The 24467-nt window shown below is 36.1% G+C and overlaps 1 protein-coding gene across 4 annotated transcripts; it reads left to right on the top strand.

The window, feature by feature from the left end:
- Window positions 1-271: 271 nt before the first annotated feature.
- On the top strand, window positions 272-24467 carry EXOC1 (exocyst complex component 1). 4 transcript variants are annotated; one of them, XM_084286578.1, is made up of 20 exons: window positions 288-343; window positions 1258-1333; window positions 3055-3188; window positions 4048-4178; window positions 4913-5072; window positions 6716-6903; window positions 7829-8056; window positions 8301-8433; window positions 8622-8731; window positions 9249-9302; window positions 11928-12077; window positions 13457-13562; window positions 17845-18008; window positions 18491-18601; window positions 19075-19151; window positions 19689-19917; window positions 21083-21266; window positions 22248-22447; window positions 22766-22960; window positions 23816-24467. In XM_084286578.1, the coding sequence occupies exons 3-20, from the start codon at window positions 3065-3067 to the stop codon at window positions 23966-23968; spliced, it is 2697 nt and encodes an 898-aa protein (XP_084142704.1). In that variant the 5' UTR covers window positions 288-343; window positions 1258-1333; window positions 3055-3064; the 3' UTR covers window positions 23969-24467. The 4 variants fall into 4 exon arrangements, with proteins under 4 accessions (XP_084142702.1, XP_084142704.1, XP_084142703.1 ...); XM_084286579.1 differs by lacking the exon at window positions 288-343 and adding an exon at window positions 352-400; XM_084286576.1 differs by lacking the exon at window positions 1258-1333 and having other exon boundaries at window positions 272-343.

The following is a 24467-nucleotide window of genomic DNA, read 5'->3' as shown; positions in this document are numbered from 1 at the left end:
ACCCCCACGGGTCACTGTGGAGAGATCACACTGGCCCCTCACGACCTGTAATTACACAGCCAAGTTCTGACAGAACAGCTAACCTCCCCTAGCAGCTCAGAAGCGAGCTCCCTGCCCTTCCTTATCTCGGCAGAGGTTTCCCAGCCCCTTTCCCAGCTCCCACCCACACCACACAGCTCCAGCACCGCCCTCTCCCCCCAGCACCGCCCCGAGGGAGGCGGTGCAGCCCCGGCCCGCTCCCCGCTCCCTTCTCCGCCCTGCCCGTTCCGCCGCCGCCGGGATCACATGAGAGGAAGCGGCGGAGGTGCCGCCGCCTTCCCGTTCCCCTTCTTCTCCAGCCCTGGTGAGGCACCATCGGCCCCTTCCTTCCCCTCCGCTCCGCCCGGGGCCTCGGGCTCGGGTAGGAGCCGCGGCGGGAGCGGGGCGCCCCTCCTGGCGCCGGGGGCGGGTGGGCTGCCGCTGCCGTGAGCGACCCCTTGGCGTCTACACAACCCCCCCATAAGGGTTTTGGTGTTCAATGGCCGATCAGTAGTATTTACGCAACCCCCCCGTTAAGGGTTTTGGTGTGAAATGGCTGCTCTTTGGCTCCTATGGAGTCTTCCCCGTGTATTTCCTGGGCTGGCTCCCTCGGTGGGGTGGTGGTGTCTTGGATAGGTTTCTTGTAAGAGAAGATCTGTTTGTAACGTGACTGGAGAAAAATGCAGTAGTGTTGGAAGGGATTTATTAGGCTGCCATACAGTTATCTGAAAGCATTTTTTTTTTTTTCTGAGGAAGCGGCTTTATCTCCAGCTCCTCGCCTTGGGGATGCCCCATCCCTGGAGGTGCTCAGGGCCAGGCTGGATGAGGCTTTGGGCAGCCTAGTCTGGTGGGAGGTGTCCCTGCCCATGGCAGGGGATTGGAACCAGATAATCCTTAAAACAACCCCTTTCCAACCCAAACCGTGCCCTGATTCGTGTATGAAGAACATAGTGATGTGCTTGCTTCTGACCCATCGTGAGGGTTTTGACTGAGAGTTGAATTTACAGTGGAGGTTGGACTACACGTCAGAGTAAGTCTTGGAGCTCAGGTTTAATGTGTTCTGTTTTATGGGAGAGGTGTATTCTGCACAGCCCCGACAGCTTGTGTGGGCACTGAAATGGAGAGTTAGCAGGTTGCAGCAGTCTGAATGTGGTTTAGACTAGAAGATAAAACCTAAATTGGGAAGGAAAGGTGGTGTTGGTAAAATGAGTTGGGTTGTCAGTGCTTTGCTTGTCTTAGGCATCTGCCACAGAGTAACAGAAGCACGTCCTGCTGCAATTTGGAAACAGAAGCTGGGCCCAGCATTGGATGAAGGGTAAGGAAGGCTGTTGGATAGCTGCTAACAGCGGAGTGTTACTTAGGGGTGTCACATAAACAGCATTGCTTTGAGTGCTGTGAGCTCTGTACGCTGGGCAGAACTGATTGCAGCTTGGTAGATGACCTTTGTTTTCCCAAAGCTGTTAGGTCAGTGATCATTAAACTACCAAACTCCTTCAGCTGACACATGGTGGGAAGCAGAGCTGAGGAATAGTGGGACATAAGACTAAAAGCAAAATCGGTGCCTTTTCTGTTTCCTATGCCAAGGGAATGCTTTGTTCACTGTAAGTTTGTTACAGGAAGCAGCCCAAGTATCTCCAACAGGAAAACGCAGTCTAAAATTCAGCTCCACGTATTGTTTCAGCATCAGGCAGCATAGCATGGGATGTATATCGATCGTGTTCGTAACGCACCGTAGAATTTTAAGGCACAAGTTGAGAGTAATGTTGGAGCTCCTCTATTGAAATAAAAACATTGAACCATGATGTCTGTGCGATGCTCTTCTTACTCGAACTAGAGCAATCTCTGTAGTGTGAGGATCTGTTCTGAATCTGGTAAATACTATTAATCCCTTCATTTTAGGAAGTTTCTTTCTTTTTAGCTTATTATCCCTGTCACCCCATTATTTTTTTTTTTTTTTAGAATCTTGTGGGGTTTAGACCATGCTTTGCTAGAGAACCAGGTGATTATGATGAAAGTCTCTTTCAGAAATTTGTGACTGTCTCAGGATTTTATTCTTCTTTACCACACAGTTAATTTAGTATTATTTTACCTCTGCAAATCCTGCAAAGTGCTCCCAGTCCTCCCCCCCCCCCCCCCCCCCCATCTTTCTACCTCTTTGTCTGCCCCTTCACATTCCCCAAATTACCTGAAAGCCATGTTCTTAATGAGGGAAAAAAAAAATAGAGAACAAACTGTAAGGTGTTTGGAAAGTTTTTGTGCTGTTAATGGCAATGCTCCTCACATGTGCAGCCTGATGGCCTGGTTCTATATGTGACTACATCATTGATTTTAAAGCTGCATCTGCCGCTGTACAAGAAGATGTAAAGGGCCGTCCCTGATGTCCTTCCTTGTGCAGTCTTCCATGTGCATTGTTACAGGCTGTGAGAGTGAATAAATGATGTCTGTTTGATATCTTTCAATCAGAAGTCCTTGTTTTTTAGCATTTGTTTGTAGAATAGGTGGTTCAAGGTCACTGCCTGATTCCTGGAAGAAATCTCTTGATTTATTCCTAGGCATACATACTTTCTTTCTCTTTTAATGAAATATGCTCCCTTTTGCTCCCTTGCCAGATGAGAAACCCCATAAATACAGACCGAAATGTTTTCCATTTCTGAGCTCTGTCCATGTACCAAATAAAAGGTTGCAAACAAGTCAAACATAGTGGCAACCTACTCATAACGGCTTTACTGTGTCTTCAAATCAAACTCTCTACCAGCTACAAAGATGCATTTTGTTCTTGTACATTACTGTAACAAGTCACTGACCCTCCTGAGGATAAAGAGGAGTAAGAACAGGCTGTTACATTTAATAGCATGTGCCAGCTGAGGAGAACAATGAAACAGGTCTTTGCAAAACATTTTAAAAATCAAACAAACAAATAAACACTTAGTCCTGATTCTAGATATGCAGAGATCTGTTTCCATAGACTTTTTGCGTGTTAAACAATCTGTGTGTTAAATATGCCTGAATGTATTATGACTTCTTAAAATCTTTCAGCTGAGGGAAAATGACTGCAATCAAGCATGCTTTACAGAGGGATATTTTCACTCCCAATGATGAACGCTTATTGAGCATTGTGAATGTATGCAAAGCAGGCAAAAAGAAGAGAAACTGCTTTTTATGCGCAACAGGTATGTAATACCACATCATATTTTTTTAATTTCATCGTTGTTTTTTTTTATTCAGTTATATTTCTCTTAGGTTTTCTTTACAATAAATTATAATATTATTTCTTGCCCTTATAAAACAAGTGCTTCAATTTCTAATGGAGAAAATCAGTTGTAGCTTATACGTGTGTTATTGCTTCTTTTAAGAAAGGAACAAAAGTCTTGTACTTCTGTATCTGGATTTCTATAATTTGGGATGAAAGATACAAATTTATTTTTGTGGGACTGATGGGCTTTTGAAGTAGGCTTTATCTATTGCTCAAAAGGAGGATTTAGTAGACATTGACGTTGATCAATCTAAATAAGGTACAACAAGGAATGCTGGTTAGAGTTCAAGGCAGAGCACTGTAGAAAGGCATAGGAACTGAACTGAGTTGTGATGTTCCTTTGAGTATGTGTATTTTATTATATATAGCTGGTGCTTCGGTCCAATCCATCAATGAATTAGCCTGCTAGGTTTTTGTTTGTTTGTTTGTTTTTGTTTTTTAATTTAAACTGAGGAATCTTTTTTTTTTTTTTTTTTTTTTAATTTGGAATGTAATCTCCAATGACTTTGGTGCTGTCAGGGATGTGGCCATAGTCTTGCTGTATCAAACATCAATAAATTGGGTTCAGTATTTCAGGAGCTGCGTATGTGGTGACTGATATTTCAACTGAGCTGTAGATATTGTGGATGGAACCTGTTTCAAGGAGTATCTTTTCATCTAATAAAAATTATCAAATCTCTCCTACAAATAACTTACTTCAGAAGTTGAAATACAGCAGAAACGGATGTTACAGTAATTCGAGCATTTTGAAATTACTGTTCTACTTCCTTTTACAGTGACAACAGAACGACCAGTGCAAGTAAATGTGGTAAAAGTGAAAAAATCTGACAAGGGTGATTTCTACAAAAGGCAGACTGCATGGGCACTTCGAGATCTTGCTGTTGTCGATGCCAAAGATGCTGTTAAAGTACGTGCAATTTTGTAGAACACCTAGAATATTATAACACCCTTTTATCAATTATAGACCATACAGAGTTCTTAAGTGTCTGTAGAAAGGAAAGCATTTATTTTAATCAAATGTTACCAAAGCTGTGTCTCATCAAGGAATAAATCTAGTTGAAATACTTCTTATAGTAGGTTTTTACGTAGAACCATTAAAGTACCAAATAATTTTTTCTATCCTGTTTTATGGTATTAGATACTATCTCATATATACATATATATATATGATAAAGATATAATACTCTGTGTGTGTGTGTGTGTGTGTTCATAATCTTCTTCCCGTGCCTGCTTCTCTGAGTCTCCTTGGTTGTGTTGTATATGTTGTCAGTAATTCCAGCTACCATTTTTGTCACCAGGAAGCTAACACAAGGCCTTAGACATTTTCGGGGTGGTGTCTCAGGACAGACAGCGCTCTCAAATGTTTCTTGAAACTCTCATAGATCTCTGTACAATGTTTTTGTTGCCTCGTTTGCCTTGACAAAATACTATATTCATAGCATAAATTTTGCTTTTTTACTTCCAGTGTTTTAGCGTTTCATTAAGGCACATCAGGATGCCAGTATCAGTGTATCAGCTAAAGGTTGTCATCTGTGTAATTTCATTTTATTCTACCATCTCAGTAAGTAAATGATTTTCTGAGCTGCAGAGATTATTTATTCATTTAACTGTTAAGCCTGTAACATATCCTGTCTTCTGCAGGAAAATCCCGAATTTGATTTGCATTTTGACAAAGTGTACAAATGGGTTGCAAGCAGCACAGTGGAAAAGAACACTTTCATTTCATGTATCTGGAAACTCAATCAGAGATATCTTAGGAAAAAAATTGACTTTACTAACGTCAGTTCACAACTTTTGGAAGGTAAGTTTCTGCAACTGCATGTTCAGTGTAAAGTTTAGTAATTATTGATGTAAAGCAGATGTACTGAAAAGAACCAAAATCCTAACCCTGACTTTTTTATTATTCAATTTTATAATTTTGAAGTCTTCCAATAAACAAGGTGACTAGATATCTAATTTTCTGATAGAAAATCTGTTAACAGAAATCTGTTAACTGGATCAAAGTATTTCAGTAATGAAATGCTGAATATTGATACATGTATTGTATTCCTAAGGTATTTTGTTTTTGAACAAAACAAAATCTACCTGCGAGATTTGGTAGGTCTAAATGAGTAACAAATCTGATTTTGTTCTGGTTCTCAATTGCCATGAATTACAAAGATGCTTTAAAACATGATACTTCAATAGCATTCTAACCTTTAGATGAGGTTTTTCATCTGGTTTCTAGTTTACATGTGGTGAATCGCGTTAAATTCTGCTGGATCCTATTACAGCTAACTGATTTGGATGCTAAGAAGTCTTAACATCTTGTTTGCTCATGTTGTATTAAATATTTTTACATTCACATTGTCTTTTAATAATTAAAACTTCCTAGTAAAGTGTAGTGAGTAGATGTATCTTACATTACTTCTGTAAGTAGCTAAATTGTAAATTGTTATTAAATACTAGAGTGGTTGGAGCAGAAGAACTTGAAATAGAAGTGTAAAAACAGAGGGTAGCATTTCTGTATGTTGATGTTGACTGAAACTTGTTTTTAACTGACCTCTAACTTTTCAAGTTCTTTCAATGTTAAAACATTCATACTTACTGCCACTTAAAATTGCACACACTGTTCATGCTTTGCCTGCTAATATTCTCTGCTTCCTTTCCTCTGCTTTTCCATACCTTTTAATTCTTCAGAACTACCTAAAGTTGCAGAAGGTGCGTAACACCTTTTTCCTTTATTCTGCTTTGTAAGCAATTTGTCTCAAATAATATGCTTTTTGTGTTTCTCTTTTTGTAAATAGGACTTTAAATAGCTTATAAAGTTGCTGCAGATAAGAGATATCTCAATTGTTCTAAATAGTTTCTGCCTGGACAACACTAACGTTCTGTAAATTGCTTTTCAGTCGTTGACTGGTTTCTTCAATTAAATGCTACAATGAGAAATCAATTCTGAAAAAACACTGTTATGTCATTCTCATTTACCTCAGTACTGGTTTTGCTACTTTGAAACTTATCTTGAGCATCAAGACAAGTTTTATTTAATGATGTATTTCTTAAGTTCTCTAGTATGTTTACTTTATGCTCTGTCTACTGAGACTTTAGCTTCTACTAGTCTTCTGCTAACAATTCTAGAATAATACTGCAGTACGTTCAGATGCTGATTACCAGCATGAGAGGTCAATGAACAAAGACAGTATGTCCCTTTGTACATGCAATAAACGAAATTGACAATTTCTATTTTTCTTATGTTGCACGATTTGGAAAGCATCACTGTAACCAGTTCTGGAAATCTTAATGAAACCCATGGAAGACTTGAAAAAAGTGTGTGTAGGTAGCAGATGCTCTTTATGGAAGTGATTTATTTATTCAGAGGTAGTTGAACTTAAAAGAGTTTTAAGAGTATTTAAGCTGACTTTTCTGCTCTCGGTAATATTCTTTTATTTCCTTTCTTTACGCAAGAATCAGTCCCAAGTGGAGAGAATCAAAGTGTAGCAGGAGGTGATGAAGAGGCTGTGGATGAATACCAAGAATTAAATGCAAGAGAGGAACAGGATATAGAAATAATGATGGAAGGGTGTGAATATGCTATCTCTAACGCTGAAGCCTTTGCAGAGAAGTTGTCTAGAGAGCTACAAGTGCTAGATGGGGTAAACATTTTTTTCTAATGTATGGTGTTAGCATATGGAGCTGTTTTCATTGATACTGACTATGCTGTGTTCTTTGAAAACGTATTTAACATGTTCTGCTTCATATTTAAATATATCTGCTCCTAAGCTGAACTACGTCCTGTCTGTTATCAGCTTTTAAAGATCTTATTCTGGAGCGAATTTTAGGCTTTCAAAAAAGGAGGCATTCTGAATATATGGTTTATGAAGGTGGAGGTACAAGGAGAGAGAGAGAAGAGTCATTCATATTTATGTCAGTAGATGTGAACTTTTATGCCTAAAATACTACCCTCGTTGTAATTAGGAACTTCATTTAATCTGATAACATTGCAGTATTGAGATCTCTGTGTAACAGTACCATATTCTTTGCTGTTCTGCTTCTTAAAACAGCCCAACACTCCAAATGTCACTTAAGGAAGAAAAAAAAAAAAAGGAGATGCAGGGGATAAAACAGTCTTGAGAAAATAGCCTACAAACTCCTAAAATTGCCAAGATATATATTTTTCTTACACTTTGAAAATGATTGTTACAGAGATTGTTGTTCTTGAAACAAAAAATGCAAGCTTATCACCTAAGCTCTTTTTCTGCAAATAAATGTTTTAAGACAGTAGGGATTATTATTGGGTTTTTATTTTTGTGCATTTAATTTATTTAATTCTAAGAACTTGACAAAAGTTTTGGGTTTGTATCTTTCCTTTATGAAATAACGAAGTCTCATAGAATGAGACTGCTGTGTTCAAATAACACTTTAAAGGAGAAGTACTGTAAGCTTATACTGCTTTGTCTCTTTCATCAAGCACTTTGAAAACTGTCCATGTGACAGTAATGGAGACAGAAGAGGTTATCAGAATGCTTTTGAGATACAAAAAATGTCTCTTGAAATCTTATGGTTTAATTTTCTGTACAGGCAAATATCCAGTCAATTATGGCCTCGGAGAAACAGGTGAATATCTTGATGAAGTTGCTGGATGAAGCTCTAAAGGAAGTTGACCAAATTGAGATAAAATTGAGCAGTTATGAAGAAATGCTTCAGAGTGTAAAAGAGCAAATGGATCAAATTTCAGAAAGTAACCACCTAATCCATCTCAGCAACACCAATAATGTGAAGCTGCTGTCAGAGATCGAGTTCTTAGTGGTAAGCATTTTTACGGTGTATAGTATCGCTGTTCGTATTGGGTATACATTTCTTCTAGGTTGCTACCCTCTATGGTAACCACGTATGAAGTTTGTTTATGACAGTTGATTTTTCAGTTTTATTATTGCACTAACTTCAGTAAGTTTTTATAATAATGGCTTTGTATTTATCATTCTTGGATCATCAGAGTAGCAAGCTGTAACCTGCTTTTGGCTTATGGACGGTTCTATCCATTATTTTGTAGAATCACATGGATTTGGCTAAAGGTCATATAAAAGCCCTTCAGGAGGGAGATCTGACATCTTCTCGAGGCATTGAGGCCTGCACTAATGCAGCGGATGCCCTTCTGCAGTGTATGAATGTAGCTCTTCGTCCAGGTAATGTTTTTGTTAGACTGCAGTCTAAAATACCAAATTCGTGATGGTAGTGCTTTCATTTTATGAGCTTTTCTGATCAGACTCACATGTCATTTCTATATACTGAAGGAATTGTGACTAGTGGTCCTTCTGGTGCCTACATACAATGTGTTACTATATATTTTGTACTGTGTTCTTTTTGTTTTTAGGACATGATATGCTTCATGCAGTCAAACAGCAACAGCAGCGGTTTAGTGACTTGCGTGAGCAATTTGCACGGAGGCTTGCCAGTCATTTGAACAGTGTATTTGTTCAGCAGGTATTATTTCTTATTATTTATGAAATACTCTGTCCCAAACTTCTAAAAAGAAAAGCAATCAAACTAAAATTAGACATGTTCTGCGATCTAAGTGGTAACTGAATGGACTGCTAGAGGCACTTCAAGCAGAGGAATTACTAAGCATTCCAAACTATAGTGACTAGAGGAATCTCTCAAATAAATAAATTAAAAACTACAGGTATCTGCTATCTGTACTGATCTGTCCGAATTGAGCAAATCATGTAATATATGAACACATATTTTAGTTGTGAGGCTTGAGTAATTAAGAGGGGAAAAAAAGCATTGAGTTTTAAGGATCTTAGGGACTGAGAAGAGTTCTTGCTCTCTCTACTTCAACGGCTGTAGAAGAAGCATACAAGTAAGATGTTTAAACCTTCGTTTTTGAGCCTTAACTTGAAATATTCAGAGATCGCTGTCCTGAGTTTGGTTTCCTAAAGACTAGATGTCTTTCTTTAGCATCGATCTTTTTATTGCTGTATTTTTTATCTCCAATTAGTTTACTCAGACCCTCCTTCAACTCTATAACAAGCCGTACTATCTTTCAGTTCCAGTGAGTACATCAGGTTTGATACAAGCTTTTCCAACTAATTTTTTTGAGCTTGACTTACTGAACTAGCAGCTGCATCTTTGGCTTTACAAATAAGAAATCCTTATTGGTTGCAGAACATCAGACTTACATCCCTTCTCACTTCCAGTTTTTTCATCACCTCTCAAGCTTTGTTGATCTGCTTGTAAGATGAAATTCCTCTAATTTATCTACAGAGTTTGCAAAGAGACACAGATTTAGATGTATGCTGGAAAAAAATATTTTCAGAAAATTATAATACGTGTACAACTATACAGATACTACAGTTGTGTTAAACTGTAATATTTGTAAATAAAGGTAACTCATTATTTATACATATTAGTACAATAAAAGTTTTAGAAGTCCTAATTTTTTATGTATTAGTCTATATGCGACATTGGAATAGAGTTATGATGGATAATGGCATTTGAGGACGCAAGCCTGTTTTTATGGCAGAGAAGCATTTCCTACGTTTTCTTTGCTTTGTGGGAGAATTTGAGTTCTACAGCATGTTAAAATTTTTGTCTTTACACAAAAAGAAGCTATGTTTCTTTTCGTAAGAAGCTATGCTTCTCCTATTAAATTTTGTATTTTGAAAAACAGCACAGGCCATCTCTCCTGGCCTCTAAATGAGCAAGTTAAAAATGGCCTATGTTAAGTACAGTCACAAAGTTTGAATATCAGAATCACATGTCGAAGTGGCTGTTTAAGAGAGTGCCTTTTCTGATGTTCTGCGCTGAGGATTTTATTATTAAAAATGGTAAGAGATTATTATTACTACATAATATTTTGTGTATTAGACGAAATACTTTTAAAGAGACTTCTCAGTGCTGTTGCAAATGAGTAACATTGCAAATTTGTAGTTTATTATTAATTCTGGTACTAACTCTGGCCTCATGGTGGCTTTTGTACAAACTCGTCCTCTGAAAAGTTGTGGCCTGCTGTTAGCTGCCCGGGATTAGTCAACAGGTAAAAATACAGCTTCACTGCAAGATTAAGCAGGAAGAGTTCGTTAAGTGTGCTAGATGAGCCTCTGCATTAAGCTTTCTGTGGAGATATAAAAAAAAAATAAAAAAAAAAAAAAAGGAAAGAAAGTGTATGTACCTCATTTTGAGGCATGGATTCAAGTGCTGCAGGTATAACAGATTTCTGTGTTATCTTACTTAAAATGATATGGTTCTGTTAGGCTGGTGAACAGACTGTTCTGAACTGCTGAGCCAGTTCTCAGTCCCATTTTTTTGGAAGGTAACTGGAATACTTGAACATCTGAAGTGTGCATTGTTTAGAATGTTTATTTGAAAAATAAATACTGAAGAAGAAATCTAAATAAGACACGTTTCTAAATTAAAATGGCAAATTAAGGTTGTACAGGCAGCTGCTAATACAAGTAAGACATACTTTGATTCAGAGTTCAATAGATGAAAAAAAAAAAGTTTCACCAACATGTGGGCCTATGTTTATTAGTTTAGAAGTATAAAATTGTTCTTTTTTATAAACTTATGTAGCATAAACTTGTAATATATATTTGAAAAATTAGGAATAATCTGTCTGACCTTTCTAAAACACCTGTATATTATTATACTACAGTAACCAGAGATTAATTAGGCAATCTTTTTGTGTTGTTAGGGCATAGATTAATACTTAAGATCAAGTTCTGTTGCTGTATTCCTTACAAGCCTGGTTTAAAAAAAGGTTTTTCAGAAAATGTTAAAGCCATTTTGACGTTGTCCTCTGCTCTAACACTGAGCTAATGTGTGAGCATTCTGCTATATGGCTGAACTGCAGTGTCATCTTGCTTCTTGAATTGCCCAGGAAGCTTGTGAGTTCAAGCAAGTGAAAGCTTAAACAAGCCAGATACTAATGTTGTTCGAGAAATATGCTGTAATCCTCATTTAAAGGATATTATGTTTTTCAGGAGGTAGCCCAGAGAAAAGGTGGAGTGTAAACTTAGCAGCTTGCTGTTAAATGGATTGTTTTATGCCGCATGTCCTAAATTGCTTAACTCTAGTGTATGGTTACTGAAAGTATGTGTGTGAGTGCAGGAGAGCAAGTGATAGAATGTGCCAACTCATCTTTTTAAGATATGGTTCAAGTGGATTGGACTTCTACAGATTTTCAGAGGAGCATAAAGCTCGTAATTAACACCCAGGTCACCTGTTCATCAATTTGAAGTGTCTTACAGTATATGGGAATAAGAGCCTAAGAAGAAGTACCTATGTTTGTTTGTTTGTTTGTTTTGTAATTTTTAGAGAAACCACGCAATAACCTTGGATTTTTTTCAAAAACAGTTGAACACTTGTCATTAAATCTTCACCTTGCATTCTTGTGCAAAAAAAAAAAAATGCCAAGCTGACTCACCCTGAAGGCAATACTGTAAACTGCAAGAGCCTTGCAATGAACAAGCTTACTAAGGTGCATTGTCTGCCAAACTCAATGTTTGCGTTATATTAAATATCTCTTCAGTCTGGGTCTGTAGACATTTTTTCTATGCAAGATATTTTGATGCTGTGCTATTTGTCTGAATTTGTCTATTTGGTCAAGTTTTTGAGGAAACTTCTTCTATGTTTGTATAGAGTTTCCTGATTTATTTTCATACTATTTCTTATCAAGGGCCACGATCAGAGTTCTACTCTCGCCCAGCACTCTGTTGAATTGACGTTACCCAATCACCATCCATTTCACAGAGACTTACTTCGATATGCAAAACTCATGGAGTGGCTTAAGAACACAGATTATGGAAAATATGAAGGGCTAACAAAGGTACGTGAAGTGCTCAAATGATGCTACAGAGTTTACATAATGGACTATTTTTGAGAGTCAAAAGAATTGTTTCCATCTGCGTGCATATTCTTTTAATATTCCTTTATTAAATTTAACTCACCGATCATCTCTCTGGAATAGGAAACTTCACTTTCCATCTTTGTTGTGTCCTGTCTTTTTTTTTTTTTTTTTTCCAAGATGCTATCTGTGTCTCCGTTCTGAAGTATCACGTTAAGTGAAGGTTAATATATTAATGTCACATTAACCTTTACTTGAAACAAGTTTACCATTTTACAATCTAGTATTAAAAATTAAGTTACTTTCATGTTGATGTGCTTGTTTACCTTTATGATGTTTTTATTTCAGCAGACTTCAATCTCTTCATTTCAGACCTCATTTTCTTCATTTCACTTGACTATCAAACTTCAGAGGTCTCTTGTAAAGCAGATCAAACAGAAATGTTTTGGCTTTGTATATGTGTAATTAACTATCTTGCTTAAAACTGACATGAAGTGGAAGAAAGTGTTTGAATAGAAGTTGGGACAGTTGTTCCGTAACAGAACAAATCTTTTATTGAAGTACTACCATTCCTAAATCTTAACCATGAAGATTTTAAATTAGAGTCCTAAAATGGCTTTTAAACACTTCTTCTTTTGCAAATGTTAAATGGCTGACACCTTGGAGGTGGTCTTCAATAATTTATTTATTTTTCTTTTTAGTGTGTGTGCTAAGTAACAAAATTCTGAGGTAAACAAGGGAAGAAAAATATTGGGTGATTTTTGCCCATGAATAAAAAATTATAACCTTTGTACTAAAAATCTAAGGAAGTGATAATTTTCAGACTTCTTTCAGTCATTTTGCCAATTGTCATCTTAAAATTCAAGCTTATTTTTGGCAGTGTTGCAGACAAATTAATTTGGGATTCATTGAATCCTGTAGTAAGCACACAAGTACACTTCTGCATCCCATAGTTTTCAGGCATTCTGTTTTCCTGCTGAAGGTGTAATTAAGGACACCATATTCAGGAAGAGGTGAGACTGTGAATAACAGTGCTGAATTCCTTCCATTCTAATCTTGAATTAAATTCTATAATGCTCTCACCTGTAATTCTATTTGTATGTATCACATTGTAAATGTTTCCTTATGGAGGAGGAGTAGTGGTGTCTGGTGCTCAATGGATCCACTAAGAAAATGAATAAAAACTACTCAAACGTCATGAATACATTTTTATGCATGTTGCATACATACATGTATATACAAATACAGTCTGAAACGGTTCATCGTTACTTGTTTACATGCTGTTTCTAAGATCTATTTAACTGTAATCAAAATAAGTCAGTGTGTTTACCTGTTAACTAACTTTACATTTTTAATTTAAGAATTACATGGATTATTTATCGCGACTATATGAAAGGGAAATAAAAGATTTCTTTGAAGTTGCCAAGATCAAGATGACAGGCACAACCAAAGAAGGAAAAAAGTTTGGTAAGCTTCCAGGAGGCATCTGACTTTCTTTGAATTTTATTATTTGTCTATAAAATACTCATAACACCTACATCAGTTTTTTAATGGTCTAAAGATGTTCACTTTTGGCAAGGTGAAAATTGGGTAAAAATATGATTGGCAAGACTTCTGGCTTCCCCAAGGCCAAAGTAGCACAACTGAAATATAGTGAAATTCAGTTGGATTTTGAAGAAGCTACTCTTAATGCCAGCTCTATTTGAGGAAACTTGAGATTTGCTTTGTAATCTGAGACTGGATACACTTGGTTAACTTGTAGGCCTTCCCATTTAAGGGAGTTGGTATTCCTGATAGGAGTAAAATGTCTAGTATGAGTACAGAAGTAAAGCTTTTAAATAAATAAATAACCTGAACAGTTAGAAAGCAACAGTAATATAGAAATATTTATATTTTGGGTATTCTATATTTTCAAGTGCACTGTTTCAAAGTGGTTAGGGTATTAGGATATCTGTCATGGTTTACCAGTTCTAAATTCCAAGTTTTAAATTCCAAATTCTAAATTCTAAGTGAGGTGCAGCTTGAACTTGTATGTTCTGCCATACCTGTTTTGGGTTCTGTTTGTGGTGGAGAGCAGAAAAAGGGAATGAGAGTAAGGAAGCAGGAGAGTGGTGAGGCTTTCGTTAAAGGAAGGGGAGGCAGGAAGGATTAGTCTGTTCAAGCTGTTGGACATGGAGAGCGAGGGATGCCGTAATGTGTCATTGTCAGAACAGTTAAATTCCTAAATCTCGAAAAGCTATCTTACTGGAAGAACAAAATATTTTATCCTAATATAAACTGACTTTTAAAACATTATATCCTGGCAATTCATTTGTGATCTGCGTTTGTGATGAGACAGTTATTATATCAGCAATTATATTCCTGATATCCGTAAGCATTGTGACATTGCATTTTGGAGAAAGAACTCCTCCAATTAACCAGTGTAATTGCTGCACTTCCAGAAGGCTTCTGTTGTGTGTTTCTGTGAGCTCCAAGCATGTTTGCACAGGAGGAAAATAGCAAAGAATTTCTGACCACTGCTGTTCATTTGATTTTTGTTGTAGTTCTCAGTCCTACTATGTTTGAGTTTTGCTGGTGACTGGTTTGCGTACAAAACTTGACCCCAGGTGTGCAGTCTTCTGCAAGGTGGTAGGCACCAATTACATAGCCAAGACTGGAAGAAGTGAGGCTCCTCCCAGAATTCATAATATTGTGAATGGTAATTAGGCCATTAAGTAATGGTTATCAGTGGCCATGTCATGAGGCCGCAAGAAAATTTGACAGTGAATTAGATCAAGAAAGCTTCGCTCCTCAGTCCTAATCATGTTCTTGTTAGTACCATTTATGAAGCAGGGAAAGTAAATTATGTATGTTTAAAAATCTGTTATATGATTTCACTTTATTTTAATATCAAGTTGTGTGTGTTTTGTAACAGTTTATAACAATATGTAATTTCAAAGGCTTCTATGTTGAAGGTAGTGATTGTAATGACTGGTTGCACTAATTCAAAATACATCACTTCTTAATAGTAAACTTATTTAAGAAACAGTGTAGGTGCATAATGCTCCAGTTGTACTCAGACGCTGAGGATGACCTGTTTCCGAGCTGTGTTGGTGTTTGTTCTTGCCTTTTTTTGTGCTTTGGGAATAGCACTGCTATAGGAATGCCTCAAACGCAGCGGGGATGCTGGGAGAATTCTGGCATTCTATGCTAGTGCAAGGTTCTTTGTCTGCATTTTTATGGCAAAAAAATAATCACATTCACACTTGTCTTCAGTAGTCTTTTTTTTTTTTTTTTTCTTTTGAAGCCAAGACTTTGATACTTAAATACCATAAAATCAAGTGTGGGAAAGAGTGCTACTGCTGTCGTATGTCTATACGACGTGGCTTCTCAAAGGCCACTCTGATGCTTCTGATTGTCTGATCTTTGCCTGTAGGTTCTCTGCCTTTTATAATACAGTCCCATGCATTTGGAAATTGAGGACTATGAAGAAGTGGGACAAATGCATGGCAGGTGCATATGCTTAACATATCTGCCATAAACCTCCTTATTGCAAAATTGCACAAAACCCAAGATTTAAAAAACTAGGCTGGAATTAAATTGGACTTTGACATTAGAATTGTCAGTGGTGGTGGCTACTTGAAAACATCTGGTATTTAAGACATGTTTGTGGCATTTAGAAGTATTTACTCATTCTATTACAGTAGGTTCTGCTTGCCTGCTCCATTCTGGGGGGCTTGTAGCATCCATCCTCATCAAAATCTTCTTAATACCACATACTGCTTTTAATGTATGTATGCGAATGCCTTTTACTGGTTAGGTATTCTTTATGTACCACAAATGTAAGGAAACTTTACCACGCGCATTTATTCAAAATTTCACATCGAAGTCCACTTGTAGAAATTGGTTTATTCTGCACAAACCAGGAAGAAAAAAAAAAAAGGAGCCTTGTAGTTTTGGTGGTTTTTTTTGTTTTGTTTTGTTTTTTTACTACAAATTCATTGTTTTCATCCTCTCCAAATTCTCAGTCATCAGTTTTTGATGCATTTTTTTTTAATCATTTTTTTTTCTCTTAAATTTAAGAGGTGGAATACATCTCTGACTCAGTACAAAGCTACATAAATGCATTTAAATTTCTTCATAAATAGTATTGATATGATTGGTCTTGGAAACTGAGTCCTTTGCAATATTAACTCCTATAAATAAACCCCTAACTTAATGGACTTCTCAATTTGTGAGAACTTAAATACGTGTTACTAAAAATGTTTTTTAAACACACCATATAGGAAAAAGTGAAGTTTAATACCTAAGAACTTACTCTGTTTTCCATGTAGCTTAGATTCTCAATTTCTAGAATAGTACCTCTCCAACTAAATGTGTTTGCAATGTAGTTACTTGCTGCTTATAGTTCTCTGCATGTTTCTTTCCAGTTAGAGCTTAACTTGCATCTTGTGCATGGTTTGTGCAAACTGCATTTTAACTTGTCTTTGTCTTTGATGCTTGCAACCTAATCCATCCCAGCTACACTGCCTCGAAAAGAAAGTGCTGTCAAACAGGAAACTGAGAGTGAGTATAACTAGTTGCATTAGTTGATATTGTCAATGCATGTGTGTCAATGTGAAGTTGTAGCACTGCATCATGGAAAATGGACCTAACATGAAAGCATTTTGTTCAGAATGAAATACGCATTAGCAGAATCATTGTTTTTGCAAGGCAAAGTGAAGTACAGCAAAAATTGCCCAACATAGAAGTTGAAGTTTTGCAGGTAAAGGCAACATCTGTTTTCCCATGCTAGTAGTTGATCTAAAAAAAGTTTGTGCCTGAGATCTTACTTGTCTTAGTCTTCCAGCTCTTCCAGAAGGTTGAGATAACAGCTTTTATTAGATAAATAGACTTTGTCTTGTTTGTGCCCTTAGACCTGGGCAGTTACGTTAAGATACCAATATAGCAATTAAATTAAATGTGTAGAATTGCTTTCAAGTGCCTTTATGGTTGAGATGTGAGAAGTTTACATGTGGGTCAACTATAGATGACTTCTTCTGATGTTTTTTTTTTATTTTCGATTACTGACTTTCTCCATCCTGTTTCAACATATCTGAAAATTTCAATCACAAAGAAATAAAAATGCACCTCACCTATGTGAAGGCCACAGAATATGAGAAAGAAATGTCTGAATGTTAGTTATGATCAAAGGGATGGGGGTAGCAGCAGAGTTCACCTGGGATTGTAGATCAGGCAAAATATAGCTATGGAGCCAAAAGGACATTAACAGTAGAAAGACCAAGTTCAAGACGGATGGTGTCTATAAAACTTCTTATTATTCCCTTCTTTTGGATTAATTCTACTTCTTATGGTGGCCTTTGCCCAAAGCATATATTTACAAAGATCATAGCTGATCTTTGCTTTCACGGACAGTATTTATCCTAGTATTGCTTTGTTTGACAGTTTCATGCCTTTTATACCCTTTTCATAATTTTACAATGTGTAAAATTGTACAATGTACAATTGTTACAATGTGTTTTCATAATTTTACAATACTTAGATATCTGCATTGTACTCAACTTTGAAACTTGAAGTACTTCAGTTACTTTTTAATGAGGAAAAGATCGGTTTATAGCAGAAGCATTTTCAGCTTAGATGAAAAGTGATTTATTTTTTTTTAATGTACAAGATCAAAAGTTGCTAGTGGCCCTGCGTTCTGTAATGAACTTGTTCTTGAGTATTTTATTCTACCTTTGCATCCCTCTTTCATTATTTCTTTATTTAACAGGTCTTCATGGAAGCTCTGGAAAATTGACTGGGTCTACTTCTAGCCTAAATAAACTCTCTGTTCAGAGTTCAGGAAATCGTAGGTCTCAGTCATCCTCACTGTTGGATATGGGAAACATGTCTGCCTCTGATCTTGATGTGGCTGACAGAACAAAATTTGATAAGGTAAGACAGAAATGTTGCTTATGAATCCTACCTACTTTTGGATTAAAACTGTCTTGCATATCCTTCTCAAGTATAAAAAAGTACGTATTTTTGGAGTGAGGGGGAAAGGAATGGTTCTTCCTCTGAGAGATTAAAAAATAATTTTCATGTTCTCCATTAATTCTTTTGATGGAAACAATTATTTTTATTCTACTCTCTCTAAATCCTTGGTCTTTTTGTTTGTCTGTTTTCTGGGAGGAAATATATGCCTGTATAACAAATAAATGAATGTTGTTGAGAAAACAAGAAAATGTTGTTGAAGATGCAGGTAACACTTCTGAAAATTAAAAACTGAGCTGTTTGCATTTCTATTAAGTAGAAATCAGCCTTCTAAACCTTACTGAAGATGGACAATGAAATCCTAGGAAATAAACAAATAAAATGAGTATTTCTAGCTGTTCAGAATATTCAATGTATTGATTAAAATATTTGTTTGTCTTTAGATTTTTGAGCAAGTTCTAAGTGAACTGGAGCCCCTGTGTCTGGCCGAACAGGACTTCATTAGTAAATTTTTCAAACTACAGCAACATCAGGGCATCTCAGGATCAACAACGGTATGACTCTCTTAATTCAGTGACAGAACTTAAATGCTGAACAAGCCTTGTGAGGCCTGTTTAAAATATAACTTTGGAATTTATCTGGCAATTGTGTGATATGGCTGATCAGTCATTTGTTTTTCTCTATCAGCTGGCAGAATCTTTGTTTTATGGCTGACCGATACAAAATCTATTGAAAAAGAAGAAAGAACCAAAACTGTTTCTTTTGCCATTGCATTTTTTTTCTCATAAGCTCACACTAAGCATACTGTTTCATGATATTACGTAGGAAGGCCATGGAAAGTAATTGTATATAGCACTGAGAAACATGACCAGAGATCTTCTACCAGAACCCAGAAAACCATTGTATTTACTTTGGGGAAAAAAAAAAATAAATCTGATGATTTATACTGTTTTTGTCAGACATGCTTATCAGTTAAATTTGGAATTTGAGATAAACTTTCAGCTTCCTACACTTTTTGTTCATACAGAATGAAGCTGAGGAAATGGATGGAGGAAATCTATCTCGTTCATACCCTTCTGGTGTTCCACAAACAATATCATCGGAGTATGTGCTGATGTTGTTTATTCTTAGTTCACATGTAGGCTTAAGAACTTCTTTGTAATATAAAGCTTTTTTCTCTGTAGTAAACTTTTCCCTTCTAGTGAAAATGAATAGTGAACTCTGAATTTGTAACTAGACACTTAATGTGTCAGCAAATATTAAAAATAATAATTTTGCATATAGAATTAATATTTATGTCTACAGTAGAATAAAGATATGTGATTTTCAAGTGAAACTGGGTTTTATAATATGTAAAATAGGCTTTGCAAATTATGCTTAGCAAAATTCTGAATTTAAGTGTGAGCCAGATTCTACACAGGATATTTTGTTGGAATATCTCATACCTGTGACTGCTGTTTTTTTGACCATGAGGCATTGGCATTTTATTTGTCACTTAGCAGCATTCTGAAAATCATGAGACTTGTTGGGTGAAAATTGGATTTGGATCCAATAAATTTATCCTAAAAATATGTATCTAAGAACATGTAAAATAGTCCAGTAAACTGTCAGAGTAATACTTCTCTTGTGCATTTTTACTAGGAAGGACATGATCCGGCAAATGATGACAAAAATATTTCGTTGTATTGAGCCTGAACTGAATAATCTTATAGCACTGGGGGACAAGATTGATAGCTTTAATTCCCTTTATATGTTAGTTAAGATGAGTCATCATGTATGGACAGCACAAAATGTGGACCCAGCTTCCTTTCTCAGCACAACACTTGGAAATGTTTTGGTGACTGTCAAAAGGAACTTTGATAAGTGCATTGTAAGTTCTTTAGTTATTCTGATTTAAGCTAACTATAATATTATAGGAAGCCCACTTCCATCGTGTTTGATTTTGCATTTTTATAGTTAGACTTTTTGCTATAATTTTGAAGTGAAAATGAGTAAATTCATTGCTAGTATATTGGCCTTAAAAAAAAAAAAAAGTAATCGGTGGTTGTGTTTTTCCCCCCCTCTCTGTTCCACTTTTCTTGAATAATTAGCTATTTGTAAGAAATATGACCACTCATTAAGATCTTACTCCTGTGAGCTAGATGACTGTTTTAGTTGTTTTCAACTTACAGTCTTACTGAAGTCAGTCAAGTAAAATACAGCTGACTTTTTCTTACTTTAAAAAAAAAAAAACAAAAAAACACTCATGGACTTAGGCTCACAAGGGAAAAGCAAAACCTGCATCATTTGCCAAATAGACTTCTCTTCCATGTATTCAGCTATCTTTATCTTACCTAAACCAGTTTTTTGTTGAATGTTGAAGTGGCTAATTTTTTGGCAGTAGGAGAGACAGCTTCTACTGCCAAGGAAATTTGCCTTTGTTAATACAACATGACCATTATATGAAATTTGGCAAGTTTAGTGAAAATGTTTCTTAGTATAACTAGTTTTTTTTAGTTGTTATAAATGTAATTTGACTCAAGGCCAACGTAACAAGACTAGTCATTCATGATCAGCTTAATGCTTAAAATATTTTGAAACTGACTCTTGGATTATACTCAGAAATAACATTTCAGTAGAAGGTCAGTGAAGCTTTCAGTGGCAGAATGAATTGTTTGCTCAGTTGATTCTGAAAAGCAAAGTTCCTTGTTTTAGATTGTGGAATGAAAATCCAACTATCAGTTGCTAATTGCTTCTGGTGGATAAGTTGTCATCTGTTCTTAATACTAAGTAAGCAAGCAAAGGAACATAAAAGCGGGAAGACCTTACTTGCCTATCTTCCTTTTTCCTTCAGTTATTTCTTGTAACAAATTCATAAGGATAAGAAGGGATGAAAACTCAGATTAAAAGATAATGATTTCCCTGTTTGAATACATGTTAACTTTTTCAGTGCCTGCAATTTTTTTCACTAGTTTCTTTTACTAGTTGTTACAGGGTCTGGAATTGTACACTAGAGACTAACACCTTTTTTTTTTTTTCTTTGTTTTAAATTTAAGAGTAATCAAATGAAACAGATGGATGAAGTGAAAATCTCAAAGAAAAGTAAAGTTGGGATCCTTCCATTTGTTGCTGAGTTTGAAGAGTTTGCAGGCCTTGCTGAATCAATTTTCAAAAATGCAGAACGACGAGGAGATCTAGATAAAGCCTACATAAAACTTATTAGGGCTGTTTTTGTCAGCGGTAGGTGTTCTGAGGTGGTCATACTTACTAAAATGATTATTTTTTCTTATGTATATACATTGCTCCAATTAATCGATAATTTATTTTAAGAGTCTTTATTGCAAACTATGTGACCAACATTGTGCTGACATTTTGGTTATCTCTATTATCAGTAGAACAGTGTAAACCTTTTGACATAATGTATGCTTTAAAAGCAAGCTAGGTATTTCCCTTTGTGCCTATTTGCAGAGTAACTTGGTTGTGATGGGGGAAGTGGTTAAGGGCTCTGGGAGGAGAGAGGAGCAATGCTACACACCCAGCTACTCTACATGCCCAGTCTGAAGTGGTTTCCTCTCTCTTCTGCCCCAGTGTAGCTTAAATAAGGAGATAAGTCTGGGTGGGATCTTCTTTATTTTATTATTAAAAAAAATAAAAATAAATAAATGCCAGGGTGGGGGGTAAGAGAAATGCAAGACAAGTTTGGAAAGCAACAGTAATTCTGACCATGAAACTAATAAGGAAAAAAAATAAAGTGAGAAGTAGATGAAGAAAGAAAGGAAGGGGGAAAAAAAAGGTGTTGGAGTTGTTATTGAAGAATTTTGCTTTAGCAAAGAGGGGAGTTAGCAATTTTTTTAAATAGTTCTGTCACATGAAATTTATAAAGGATAATGAAAGCATGCTTAACGAAAGCCTCCACAGAACATGGTGGTAGTTTTTCAGTTATGTAAATGACCATATGTAGTCCCTATTTTATGTCTGTTGATAAGTGATTTTTTTTTTTTTTGCATACTAATCATATAACCTTAGGGTCTGTACATATCTGATATCTACTTTTGAAGGCACTCAACTATTTGTTCATTTAGTGGCTGCTATGGTAGTAATTCATACAAATGGTTATATTTGTGATAAAATCCAAAATTCCTGTTCTGGCAATGCTATGGTTATCAGTTTTTCTGAATTTGGTTGCTCTTTTGGTATTTTAAGTATTTTGCTTCCTTTCAGTTGAGAAAGTAGCTAATGAAAGCCAGAAAACACCCAGAGATGTGGTCATGATGGAAAACTTCCATCATATTTTTGCAACGCTTTCTCGGCTGAAAATTTCTTGTCTTGAGGCTGAGAAGAAAGAAGCCAAACAGAAATACACCGATCATCTTCAGTCTTACGTCATCTACTCACTCGGACAGCCTCTTGAGAAATTAAATGTACGTATATTTGAGTTTAGCTATATAGTTTAAAATTATATGGAGTAGCATAACTTCCTCTTACGTGTTTAGTTTGCAATCTCTGGTATTTTTGTCAGTGCATCTGTAACAATCCCCATTTACTATTTTAGAATCAAGCATGGCTGCCAAGAGTACCCTACTTCTCTTCTCACTTTTTTTTCCTTCCCCAAAACCATTTGTTTAAGACACAACTGAAGTATAGTCAGTACAATTTCATTGCCATGAAAAATCTGGTTATTTTCATCCAAAAATGTGCTGTGGTCTATGGTAATCATTAATGCTATTATTATTTTTTAGCATTTCTTTGAAGGTGTTGAAGCTCGTGTGGCCCAAGGTATACGAGAAGAAGAAGTAAGCTATCAACTGGCTTTTAATAAACAAGAGCTTCGTAAAGTCATAAAGGAATATCCTGGTAAGGAAGTCAAGAAGGGATTGGATAATCTTTACAAGAAGGTAGACAAACATCTCTGTGAAGAAGAAAACTTACTTCAGGTAAACTAAGTCATAGTTTAAAAACATCTATTGTTTACAGAAAGGCTTTTATTGTCTTTTACGTATATATTCTGTAAGACATACCTAGTTTCAGCAAAATTCTGGAAACCCTTGAATTTTGAGCTGAGACTTTTTTTTTTTTTTTTTTTTTTTTGATAATCCTGCTCTGATTCTTTTTGGTGTAATGAATTCATTTGAACTATAATTGGTAGGGAGAGAGTTCTGGAAGAAGGACAGCTAGGGGATCATAAAGGAACCATTAGTGAGTGATCTCTAGTCTGCAAAATACACTGGGAGTAGAAAGAACTAGATTTAAATGAACTGTTAACCTGATAGGAAACTTAGCTTGTACACTATAGCAGAATATGCTTTCAATTAGACCTTTTCTGATGGTATATTACTGAGGTCTTTTAGTACATTCTGTAAACTTTCTCACTGGACTATAAGATAAGGAGGTTTAAGAGTTAAGCATACACTAAGAGCTTTTTAAAGCCTGAATGTGAATTAGTAACACTAGTCTAGTTTGGAGTGTTCTCTTTAAAGACAAAAACAATACCTATTTTAGGTATTCCTTCTAAATGCATAAATACACCTTCTCGTCTTTATTTTCTGCTTTGCTCTGTGGATTTGGTAGTAGTGATGTAAATATTAAAGACTTTTAAGAAACGTAATGGGTAAAAATCTTCAACCATTTTTTTAATGCAGCAACTCTCTTTACAGAACTTTGCTTTTGACAAGCTTTAGTTTGACACCTCAACCGAGAATAAATTAATGAGCCTGTGTCTGGTAGTTCACATTTAGCTTATTGTGCCAGTTGACATTTCCTGAAGTTTGCTTCTTTTTTTTTTTTGGTAGGTTGTGTGGCATTCGATGCAAGATGAGTTTATACGACAGTACAAGCACTTTGAAGGGCTGATAGCTCGCTGCTACCCTGGATCAGGGATCACTATGGAATTCACTATACAGGATATTTTAGACTACTGCTCCAGTATTGCACAGTCTCATTAAGTGAATAAGAAGCTAGCAAAGTTTGTGCCTCTGTTATACGGGAATCAAACACTAAGTGCTGTTTGTTTTTAAAAGGTGGATTTCCATATGTATGCATAGCTAATTGTCATATACGTCAAGTCTCTCTCCTGCTTGAACTATCTTTCAGGGCAAAATGAAACCTTTGGTAATTTGTTGCTCATCAACTATGTTGAAGTACTGTTTGAAAGCATTAATTCTGTGAAACACTTCGGATATAGTTTTTCCCCTCCCATAATGTTCAGATATTGTTATTTATAAGCTGTTTTTTTTTTTTTCTGAAAGCACCAAGCACTACCTTCGTAGTACACAAAAGGGGTACTACTGTCTTCACTAATGTTTTCCATCTTGGGAATTATGTTGGCGTTAAAGACTACCACATCGTTTTCCCTCCCTTACTGCAGAAGGTATTCGTGTTCTGAGATATAACGTGGTCGTGGCTATAACTCTCGATTAAACTGTGTTCATCACACGCTTTATT

This window comes from Netta rufina, assembly GCF_964035555.1.
Source record: "Netta rufina genome assembly, chromosome: 4".
NCBI classification, from domain to species: domain Eukaryota; kingdom Metazoa; phylum Chordata; class Aves; order Anseriformes; family Anatidae; genus Netta; species Netta rufina.
This window is presented reverse-complemented; position numbering and strand designations above follow the sequence as displayed.

What these genes read in the sequence shown, in the direction of transcription:
- EXOC1 (XM_084286576.1), top strand. Translation starts at nt 3,065, where the DNA reads ATGACTGCAATCAAGCATGCTTTACAGAGGGATATTTTCACTCCCAAT. An exon ending in AGCTACAAGTGCTAGATGGG is followed by an intron (nt 6,904 to 7,828) that starts GTAAACATTTTT and finishes TTTTCTGTACAG; the next exon opens with GCAAATATCCAGTCAATTAT. An exon ending in CGTACTATCTTTCAGTTCCA is followed by an intron (nt 9,303 to 11,927) that starts GTGAGTACATCA and finishes TTTCTTATCAAG; the next exon opens with GGCCACGATCAGAGTTCTAC.